We start from the raw sequence: 11,661 nt of genomic DNA, 5'->3' as shown, positions 1-11,661 counted from the left end.
AAATGCAAAGATCAAACTTTTAACTTCTGTCCCTATAGATAAAAATGAAAACTAATTGATACAAGTCTTGTTATTTTACATACTTAAATATGATTATTGATGTAACATCCGCAAATTTTGACCCTTTGATTTTTATGTAAAATGCTTAGTAAATTTAAATAAAGAATGATTTAGCTCCTTTGAGATTAAATGATGGGCAAAACGTTTAATGGGTCACTTGACCACTCGTTGGACGGTATGATTTTAGACGACAAAAAGGGGCAACGATTTATTTGAGCTAGTAGTGTGTGAAGCGGGTCAACCCATGACCCAAGACCCGTGACCCAACCCCATCCCCCTTATCCCCCTCCAACCTCCACCACCCCTTTCATTTCCCCATCTCTTTCTCTCTCTATCTTTCTCTCAAGAACACACACACACAATCTCTTTCTCTCTCTCTAAATTCTCTTCATCAATTAGTGTATCTCAAGCTAGATTAATGCAAGATTAAGTTTCATCACCATCTCATCTTCATCATATCAAAAATTCAGGTTTTGAAGTCCAAGGATTCTCCCATTCGGGTCAAATTCGGGTTTGAGCACGAGGTGAAGGTTTTGGTAAGTTAAATTCATCCCATAGTTATCATTTCATGCATATTTACATATTTCTAGTCATTTTGATGGACCTTGGGTCAAATTGCAAGTCAAAAATGAATTGGGTCGAAATTAGGGTTACAAAGTGGGTAAATTAGGTTAAATTCGGATTTAAGCATGGAATTGTTGTTATGGATTGTGTTTTGAAGTGAGTTGTGTCTAATTTCGCTTACAAAAGCTTCAAAATGGTCAAAAACGAGTTTGGGGTCGATTTTGAGGTGAAAACCCGTTTTGAGCAAGAACATGCCCAGGTGTGCCACATTAATAATGCATGTGCCACAGTTTTTGTATAAGTCCGAACAGAGCCAAATATGTTCCACATGCATTTATGCATGTGCCACATATTTGCCCAAAAACTTGAAAAAGCTAAATATGTGCCACATGCATTTCCTACGTGCCACATATTTGCTAGTTATGTATATTTTGTGTTTTAAAGTGTCTAATCCTTAGTTGCTTAACCCAAATTCATTCTTACATCTTAATGATCCATAACAAGGCGCGTGTAACGCTTTGATTTCTCCGTCAAAAGTTAGTGTCAAACCTCAACTCGTGTTCGACCAAAACTTTTATATCTTTAACCAAATGTTCTAGACTCGTCTTATAAACCATGTTTGGGGTTGTGGCATAGTGTATGATATAATGTGATGATAATATGTTGATGTAATAGGGTTGTGATCATTGTGCTCCTCACTCACCCGCTTAAGCTCATTCTAACGACATCAAAGGCTAAGGTGAGTTTTGTAGCTCCCTACTCGCTTGAGATTCGGGCTGGAAAGTGTACAACTACTTGTTAGTCGTTTGATTGTCTGATTGACTTACTTGACGGTTTATCCATTACTTGGTTGGTTTTGCGCATGTTTGTGATATCATGATTAGTTAGGATAGTTGTGCCTACATGGCAGTCGGTTATGCTTCTCAAAGGGTTTTAGATGTGGTGGGAAGGCTACGGGTGACCCTGTATACAAGCATTTAGAACTTGATGAAAGTAAAATCCTCCGAAGTGTAGGTACGTGTTGTGTAGTGGAATGGATGGATATTGGATTGTGTTGGAATGGACGTATACGTATTGTTACTCATGATTTACGTGCTTTACACGCAACGTATACTTATTTATGCGCTTTACACGCAAAGTATACTTATTTATGTGCTTTACACGCAACGTATATTATTTATGCACTTTACACGCAACGTATACTTATTTATGCGCTTTACACGCAAAGTATACTTATTTATGCACTTTACACGCAACGTATACTTATTTACGCGCTTTACACGCAAGCTCACTTATCTATGCGAATTACACACATGCAAACCCTTTACGTGACATGGTTGGCTTACATTTGATATTCATCATGGCACATGCATACATACGATACGTGACTTGGACATTTACATCACTTGTGCTCATTTATTACACGTAACTATTTTATGTCATATGGTCTTATTGTGATTAGACATTGTGACTATCGACAATGGTTCCTTGTGAACCATTTCTACGAACTCACTAACCTCGTGTTGACTTGTTTAGTACACTTTTCAAGTAATCAGGTGAACCCAAGACAAGATGTATGATTTGATAGATTGTTGGACCCGGGCTTAGACTTATATGGATTAAGGATTCACATGCCCTTCTTTTGCATTATGCTTAGGATCGATCGCCATCTTTTAGATTGTTTTGTAAACTTGTGATGGCTACTTGCTCCTTATGCATTTTGTGTTTGTACTTGTCTTAAACTTATTGAATTCACTGAATTCATTTATTTTCATTTAGTTGCCTACGATAATTCCATCATGTGCAATTTAATTTCCGTAATATTCCGGGCCCTAGTTCGGGGTGTTACAATTGATCAAATGCATAATTAACTAGGATTTATGTTCACATATGAATAACACATTTTAAATACAAACTCACATGAGCCATCTAGATAATTTCTCTTTTTTCCAAGAAAAATAAATAGATTTAAATAATAAAATAGAGAAAGGCCCGATTAACAAATCTTCACACATTTGAATAGGCCCATATTGCAAACAAGACAATAACCCAAAGGGCTTGGTTTTACTTTTTACTAGGGTTTTATGTGAATGTCTCCGTATTCCATTTTCTATACGCCTCATTGCAGTCAACGCAGCAGCAGCAGCTCTCAGACATTCTAAAACATTATCTTAGGTTTTTTTTCTGTTACTTAAACACCCCTTTTTTTACACAAATAAATTATATGTTGATGTATATATATGTTATGGTTTTGTTTTGTTTTTTTTCTTGAGTAATTAATGTAATTTCATTTAAAAACTAATGTGAATATGTGGGTTCTTAACAAGATTGTAAAATGCTTTTTTGATTACTAATTTAGGTGATCATATTGTGAATAAAATGTTGTTTTAATTCTATTTGTTTGATATCATCATATATTTATTAGTTTTTGTAATGAAATTTTAGTTTTACGAATTATTGTTTGAGGTTATATTGAACATACTTTTGAATATATTTAACTATTTTTTTTTAAGTGTCGTTCTAAAAAAAAGGAAGTTTTTTAAGTACTCGATGATATTATATTTTTAGTTTTGGCCTTTTGGGTGATCATATTTTTTAATTTTATATGTTGGATATTATCATATATTCATTAGCTTTTGTAATGGAATTTCAGTTCTAGTAATTATTGTTTGAGGTTATATCGAACACAATTGTGTTTATTTTTTTAGTTAATCTTTTTTTTTTTTTTATCAATTTAGTTTATAAAGTAGGAGTACTTGATTGATACTATATTTCATGTTTTGGGTGATCATATATTTGTTAGTGTCAAAATTTTTATTTTTTTTAATGGTTGCCTTAACATTATATTCTTTTGGTTTTTTGTTTCACAGTATTTGTTATTCAAAAAATTCGCAAACATGCAGAAGGAGGAAGGACAAAATATGGACTTGTATATCCCCAGAAAGTGGTATATGCCGTTAATTATCTGTTGTTTACATTATCAATGTACATATGTAAACAGTTGATGTGTTGAGTTAATATCACTGTATTTATCTGCAGCTCTGCCACTAACCGGTTGATCATTTCCAAAGATCATGCTTCGGTTTAAATTAATGTTGGTCATTTGGACGAATCTGGGCGATACAATTGGCAGTTCTCTACCTTTGCTCTATGTTGTTTTGTGAGAGCTCAGGTTCGCATCTTCGTCTTTTATTTGACAGAACGCGTCTAATAGTAGTTAATTCTCCTGTTTTTGATAGAGTGTAGAGTTGATCATATATGCTACTTAGTATGGGTAGCAAGATGTTGGGTTTTCTAGGTTGAGCAAGGGGTTTAACAGTTTGTGTTGTATGTATTCTTTTGCTTTCGAGTTGTAAATGTTATCTGTGTTGTTTATTTACTTTTTTATAAAAAAGTCTATGCCTTTAGTAGAATTCAAAATAAAACAATATTACAATGTCAATATAGAAATTTTAGAATTAATTTGACAGTATGCATATAATAGTAGTTAATTCTTTCGTTTTTGATAGTGTAATGCTACTTAGTATGGGTAACAAGATTTTGGGTTGTTTAGGTTGCGCAAGGGGTTTGGTTTGAAACAGTTTGTGTTATATATGTTTTATGTTTGTCAACTTGTTAATATTATCTCTGCTGTTTATTTACTTTGTGTAAAAAGGTCTATACGTTTTATATGTACAAAATGCAATAATGTTAGAATGTTAATTTAAATAAATTGATTAAGAAGCTAATTTGTAAAGAGTAGACTTTGGGTCACTATTAACCTGTTTAACCCAGTTAATGTCGACACTTTATGCTAATTTGGTTAGTTTTTAACGCAGATCATGTCACTCTTTTTAGTATCTGGTTCATGTGTTATTATCTTTACGATACTGATTTCAGTTTGTGCTAACCTTTGTGTAGGGTGATGCTGACAGTGCACTTGATAGGCTGTGGCAAAAGAAGAAAATTGGGGCGCGTCAATAGATTCTGTTGGATTGTGTTCTATGGAAGGCCATCTTAATTCAAGACAATGTTGAAATTTATGTGGTGAATTTCTTTGTCATATTTCTAGACATGTTTTTATTACTATCTGGGATTGTAAAATGGTGCATCAATTTTGAATCGTATCGGTCAGATATGTTGTGAGCAATCGTAAAGTCTTCTTTGATGCTTAGTTTTCAACTCTAATGTTTTTAAATGCCAAGTGATGATTAAAGTAGACCGACCTGCTGAGGGTTGTATACCTGTATCTATGCTATGTTTGCTTGATAACTGAAATAAGATGTGCTGACAAGACTATGGTATTAATGGGATTGTTGTCACAACTCTTACCAGACGCCATGAAAATGGGTCATTAGAAGTTCTAGTTAAAATTATATGGGTTTCGATTAAAATAATTAGTTGTCGTTCAACGTTTGTCTAGAACATCCTAACAAGTCCATTCCTGATTTCACATTGTTTGACTTTCTTTCTTTTTCTTGACTTGATTGAATCTACTCCAAACTGCATGCATTTCGATATATATATACTATCTATGTTCTAGAAAAGATGATCAAGCACATTTACACAAATGCTTCTTGTAATTTATTTTTGTATGTATTTATTTATTCCCTCCAACAAATCACAAGAATGTTTATTATAATTGCCATGTTTTCAAAGTCATTGCTATGCTACATGCCTACATCAAATGACCAAAGTATCTTAAGATAATGCAAATGTAGCATAAAAATATATCGCAACGGAAAAAGAACGGCCTCCTATGGACTTGACACCTGATGCAACATTCCACAACGCAAAGGGTCCTAATCAACATCCGAACCTTTTAAGGTCCCGCATGATTTGTCAATATCCCATCCACTTTTACGCTTTTGTCTGTTTCTCGCCTCATTAAAGCGTAGTGTAACATAATACTTTTTTGTTAGGTACAGAGATTTCAACATCTAGAGGGAAATAGTCTTTACATTTAAGTAAGTGTACGATAGAGAACGGACCATGGATTTTCTCTATAGGATCTCGGTAGATGTTTTTCAGAATCTAAATTTGTTGTCGGACCAACATAGTCAAGCCGTTTGAAATGTTTCTAACAACACTTCAAATTAAAGCCAAGAGTAATACTGTTCAAATATTTTGTAAATGTATGATTGTTACATTGTATTTGCAATTTGTGATAGAGAAGCATGATACTCAATACTGAGTTTATGATTGTTCCAAGATAAAGTTTCTATTTTGCAATTTAACGAAACACTCTCGTCTAAAGATGTTGTAATATTGTTTGAATACTTGACAAGTTGAATTAGTAGCAGCGGTATTACCTAAAGCGATAAACTTTGGAACATTAGCTACACGCGTATATGCGTATAGGCGGTAAACGCACTGGGTATCAATAGGTACATGGCTCTACTAGAAGGTGGCCACCTACTTACCCCTTAGTGCAGATTCACCTTGACTACTTCCAAAGTTCCAATTTCCAAACAGTGTTGATTCCCATTACATGGTTGACGATATGAACATATGTAGAAATACTCCAAAACATTAATGCGGATTCACGTTTCATGTTACGATTATGTTCTAACTTTTTAGTTGATAGAGTGGCGGTGGAACTACCATGGGTCTATTAATTTCATGTAGTTATACTTTTTGGAAGATGATTTTTGTATGAGATACCAATTAACGTTATTTGACTTTAAACTTTCAAAATATTTTTTTTTCAATAAAACTTATAAAAATATACTTGTGCCACTAGTAGTGTCTAAAACTATTACAACCCACTAAAAATAAACAAAAATCTTTAAAAATTACTACAAAGGATTTTTGATGTAATCTAAATTGAATTTACTGTTCTTATTTTAATTTTTTATTTACATCAAAAATTAAAATTTTTTAAGGACCTATTTGTGTCTTTGTTTTATACAGATTCCTCAGTTCTTCTTTACATGTGATCATGATACTAAGTATGTAAATATTAAATAACACCATATACCAATTTTTACGGATTATGAGTCTTATTATCGTCTAAAATGGTGTATAAGGGGTTGATATGTAGATAATTTTTCTTTTACCTAAGATAAAGGGGTTGGTTTAAAGTTTCATTTTTAAAGTATAAAAGGATATATGACTTTTTAAAGTTTTTTTTTTTTTTCAAAAGATAAGAGTGAATTTTTTTTTTTAAGATAAGAGTGATTGCAACAATGGATATTAGCCTTGCTTGTTTATACATAGATTAACTAAGATTTTATGAATAACACATTTTAGATGCAAACGACATCAAAATATTTTCCCTTTTGTCTTTGGGATTTAATTCAACTGGACATTTAATGCTCCTTATGTCTTTCAGTCAAATGTTGGTCACAGGTTCGAAACATTTGAAAACCATATTGGGAAGTTCTTGCCAATGAGGGGGGAACGAGGGTTTTCTATAGCATTTAGCTGGTTTTTTACAGGACGATATGTGGACTTCCACTGCTAGTCATGCCCTCGGATTGACTGTACTAGTGACATGATCGATCTCTACCGGACGATAAAGAGGCAATGCCGCTGAGTCCAATCACCATTGGTGTTAAAAAAAATATATTCCCTTTTTTCCAATTAAAATAAATAGATTTAAATACTAACGAGCAATAGTACCCGTGCAATGCGGTGGTGAGATGGTGGGGTGATAGGTCATAGGAGCTGATAAGTCATAGAGTGTAATAGCCAAATCGTACTCGGATTTAAAAATTCGTCGAAAGTATATCGAATGACATCTCTAATGAAAGAGCATGAAATTTTAAAAACACCCCTGTAATTTTTATAATTTAACAATATACGGATTTTGAGATAAAAGATTTTGAATAAATTAGAAAATAAAATGATTTATGGAGGAGAGAAAAAAAAAATGAGTGGTTGAGATTTAAGTGTATTATAGATATATTAGGTAGATATGTTTAAATTAGTTAATAAAAAAGGAGAGTAATTTAAGTAGTTCAAATTATCTTTTGAGATTCTAAAAGAAGGTAAAATGTTTTATAAGATGTTATAGATATAGCGAAGGCCCAATTAAAAAAAATCATATAGGCCCATATGTCAAGCAATACAACATCCTAAGCCCAAAGGGAAAGGTTTTACTTTTTAGGGTTTACGGTGTATCTCTCTCTATTGCATTCCACACGCCTCCTCATTGCAGAACGCACGACCATTCTCATCCATTCTAAAACATTTTCTTGGTTTGTTTTCTGTTCTTTAAACACCCCCTTTTTTTTACACAAATAAATAAACCATATTTAAATCTATGTATATGTGATGGTTTTGTTTTTTTTTTAATCCATTTAAGTTTATAAAATACTTGATTGATACTATGTTTTGGCTGATCATATATTTGCATATTTGCCATTATATAACTTTTTTATTTGTTTTTTATTTGTTTTACAGTATTTGTTATTCGAAAAATCCGCAAACATGCAGAATGAGGAAGGACAAAATATGGACTTGTATATCCCCAGAAAGTGGTATGTTGTTAATCATCTGTAGTTTACATTTGGGCTGTTTGTGTTATTTTTTTTAAAGTTGCTTATAGCTTTATAGCTTATTTTATATTGAATAAGCTAATTTAGGTGTTTGGGTGAACTTTTAAGCTTATATACGCTACTATTGATAAGCAATTTTTATGATGCTTTATTATCTTATATTGCAATATTGAAGGGATTTTCTTAAAAAGCTTCATAAATACAAGATAAGCTTATCCATACAAGTTTTATAAGTTTATGTAATACTCCCCTTTAAGCAATAAGTTGCTTTTCTTTTACAAGCATTTGCAAAAGTTAAAAAGCTAGGCCGAACGCCCCCGTGTAAAAAGTAGTTGTGTTGATAAAGTATTGCTGTCTTTTTCTGCAGCTCTGCCACTAACCGGTTGATCACCTCCAAAGATCATGCTTCGGTTCAAATTAATGTTGGTCATTTGGATGAATCTGGGCGATACACTGGGCAGTTCTCTACTTTTGCTCTATGTGGTTTTGTGAGAGCTCAGGTTAGTATTATCGTCTTTTTTCTTAACAAAACTCGTCCAATAGTAGTCATTTCTCTTGTTTTGGATGGTGTAGAGTTGATCAGATATGCTACTTAGTATAGGTAACAAGATGTTGGGTTTTTTAGGTTGCCCAAGGGGTTTTGTTTGAAACGGTTTGTGTTATATGTGTTTTTTGTTTGTTGACTTTTTAATGTTATCTGTGTCGTTTATTTACTCCCTTTAAAGGGGCTATGCCTTAATATGTTTCAAAATGCGACACGTTTACCATTTAAGTTCATTTTTTAAATTTTAAATTGATTAAGAAGCTAACTCGTAAAGAGTAAATTATAGATGACTGTTAAGTCGACACTTTTTAGTAAATTGGTTAGTTTTCACTCTTCTGCCAGTTAGTATCTACTTCATTTGTTATTATCTTTACATACAATGAGATTAGAGATCGGCATCGATTTTATTTTTGATAATTAATAGAGTGTAGAGTTGATCAGATATGTTACTTGGTATGCGTAACAAGATGTTGGGTTGTTTAGGTTGTTCAAGGGGTTTGGTTTGAAACGGTTTGTGTTATATGTATTTTTTGTTTGTCGACTTTTTAATGTTATCTGTGTTGTCTATTTACTTTGTGTAAAAAACTTTTGGCCTTGAATACATTTCAAAATACAATAATATTACAACTTTAGTCGTAGGAGTAGATTGTAGATGACTGCTAACCTGTTTAACACAGTTCATGTCTGACACTTTTTATTAAATTGGTTAGCTTTGTCACTTTTGCTGGTTAGTGTCTACTTCACTTGTTGAGATCGGTACTGATTTTAGTTTGTGCGAACCTTTGTGTAGGGTGATGCCGACAGTGCACTCGATAGGCTTTGGCAAAAGAAGAAAATTGAGGCACGCCAATAGATTCTACCAGATTGCTTTCTTTGGAAAGCCTTACTATATTAGGATAATATTTAATGTTATGTGGTGAATTTCTTTCTGTCATCCTTCTAGACATGGGTTATTGCTATCTGGGATTGTAAAATGGTGCATCAAAATTTGGACAGCATCGGTTTAGATATTTTGTGAGCAGCCTTAAAGTTTCTTTAATGCTTTGTTTTGAGCTCCAACATTTTTAAATGCTAAGTGATGATTAAACTACACCGTACTTCTGGGTAGTATATATGCTATTTTTGCTTGATAACTGCAATAAGATGTGTTGATAACTGCAATAAGATGTGTTATTTTCAATCGAAAAACTTTTCAACATAAAATGTATTTACTAAATGGGATTGTCATAACAACTATCAGACTATGGAAATGGATCATAAGAAGTTCTAGTTAAAATGATTCAGGTCTCGGTTAGTATACATTTTAGTATCCTTTAGAACGGCCCTGTTCCTAAGAATTTTGATTTGGTTAGTCTATTGTATACATGGGCTAATACAAGTCAATCATCTTATAGCTTGAGACTTTACCTTTTGCGATTCTTAATTTTATTCTTTGATTTTACCGATTGTCATTGTTTTATGGTTAAGATGATTTTTAAGACATTTATTTAAAAAGATTGATCATTTCCCTTCCTTAAATGCTTATTTTAGAACTAGGTATCATTTGTCTTCTCTAAATAAGACAAGTAATGTTTGAGTGGTTAAACAAACTTTAATATTGAGGTTATGTGATGTGAAAAAGTCAATCAACTCGTGTTGTTATTTAAAATAAATCGCACTAAAATAGAAGGTTAAGTGTCACAATTCCATTGCTGATGTCATATTGTTTGACTTTCTACTTTTTCTTGACTTCTATGCTCGATTTTTAAAGAACCATTGTTAACATTTTTGACTTTGATGCATATTGCACCGACTTGATTGAATCTACACCAGAATGATTATCAATTTTGCATGCATTTCGACATAAACTATTTATGTAGAAACTTCTAGAAAAGAGGACCATGTACATTTATATTTGAAGTCATTGTGCTACATCAAATGACCAACGTATATTACTTTAAGAAAATATATCAATGCGAGGTTAGACCACTTAACGGAGACTTTTACCTTTTGGGTGAAGTTTAAGGTTCCACGATACTTAATATAGATATTATATGATTTTCGATGTAAACTATATTCATATTAAGAAATTACTTGATTTTACGGAGCTTATAAATTGTTCTTTGGATCATATGTGATATACAACTATTTTGGACATTTTGATTTAATAAACGTGCGTTTTGATATATTTATTATTATCCACCAAACCCCAAATTTGACTTTAAATCATAAATCAATCTTCTTTGTGTAGTTTTTAAACTTTTCAAAATTATAAGGACTAACAGCAGTTTAAACATTATTTTATGCATTCAATGAAAGGGTTAACATCGGTGCTGTTAACCACAATATCATACATCTTTGCAACTATCTCAAAATGGTTTTAAAAAGTTTACAATTTTACCCTTCAAATTATAAATCAACACAATTAAGCCTTATTTGAAATTCTTTGTTTATTTACTAAGATGATCGTAAATTCATAGATGTCTTAACCCCATATATGAAGAGTTGTTATCGTGACTGCTGAAATTTGTACCAGTGCCCACAAGGCCCCAACGCGTAACAAGAGGTGTAACTCGTCGCCTGGTGGGGCCTACACCGTACTAGTGAATAGTGATAGACGAAAGCCAGATAACTCGTATAGGTGTCCATTTAACTTCGACGAATGTGTTATTCGATGTCATGGTGTATGATTATTGGTCTCGAATAGAATGAAGTTACTTAAGCTCTCAAGCCATGTCTAGTGTTGTCACATTTCTCCGCGTGGTCCTGTATCATACAATAGACAAGTTTTGTAGATGGTCCTTAACGCAATCGTATTGTATATGTGATTAATGTAGAACCAGATACTATATCAAGAATATATACAATATATTAAATTAAAGATAACATACCATACCATATATTATCACAAGCTATGAAACTTAAACATATAATAGAAATGGAATACAACTTGGTTATATTTGGGCTCCTGTGGGGCAATATTTGTGTTATTTCTCTTTTTGTGTAGATCGTGCTTTATAACGCCACATTTGA

General features: G+C 32.6%; 1 protein-coding gene and 1 pseudogene across 1 annotated transcript; both read left to right on the top strand.

Moving 5' to 3' along the window:
• The first annotated feature begins 3,521 nt into the window (after nt 1-3,521).
• On the top strand, nt 3,522-4,587 carry LOC122608448 (annotated as a pseudogene).
• A 3,114-nt stretch (nt 4,588-7,701) lies between these two features.
• On the top strand, nt 7,702-9,739 carry LOC122607803 (40S ribosomal protein S21-2-like). Its single transcript, XM_043780853.1, has 4 exons — nt 7,702-7,805; nt 8,011-8,087; nt 8,473-8,605; nt 9,440-9,739. The coding sequence occupies exons 2-4, from the start codon at nt 8,038-8,040 to the stop codon at nt 9,500-9,502; spliced, it is 246 nt and encodes an 81-aa protein (XP_043636788.1). The 5' UTR covers nt 7,702-7,805; nt 8,011-8,037; the 3' UTR covers nt 9,503-9,739.
• The last annotated feature ends 1,922 nt before the right edge of the window (nt 9,740-11,661 follow it).

The sequence above is a fragment of the Erigeron canadensis genome, chromosome 7 (assembly GCF_010389155.1).
Source record: "Erigeron canadensis isolate Cc75 chromosome 7, C_canadensis_v1, whole genome shotgun sequence".
Classification (NCBI taxonomy): domain Eukaryota; kingdom Viridiplantae; phylum Streptophyta; class Magnoliopsida; order Asterales; family Asteraceae; genus Erigeron; species Erigeron canadensis.
The sequence above is the reverse complement of the archived record's forward strand: the minus strand, read 5'-3'. Positions and strand labels throughout refer to the sequence as shown.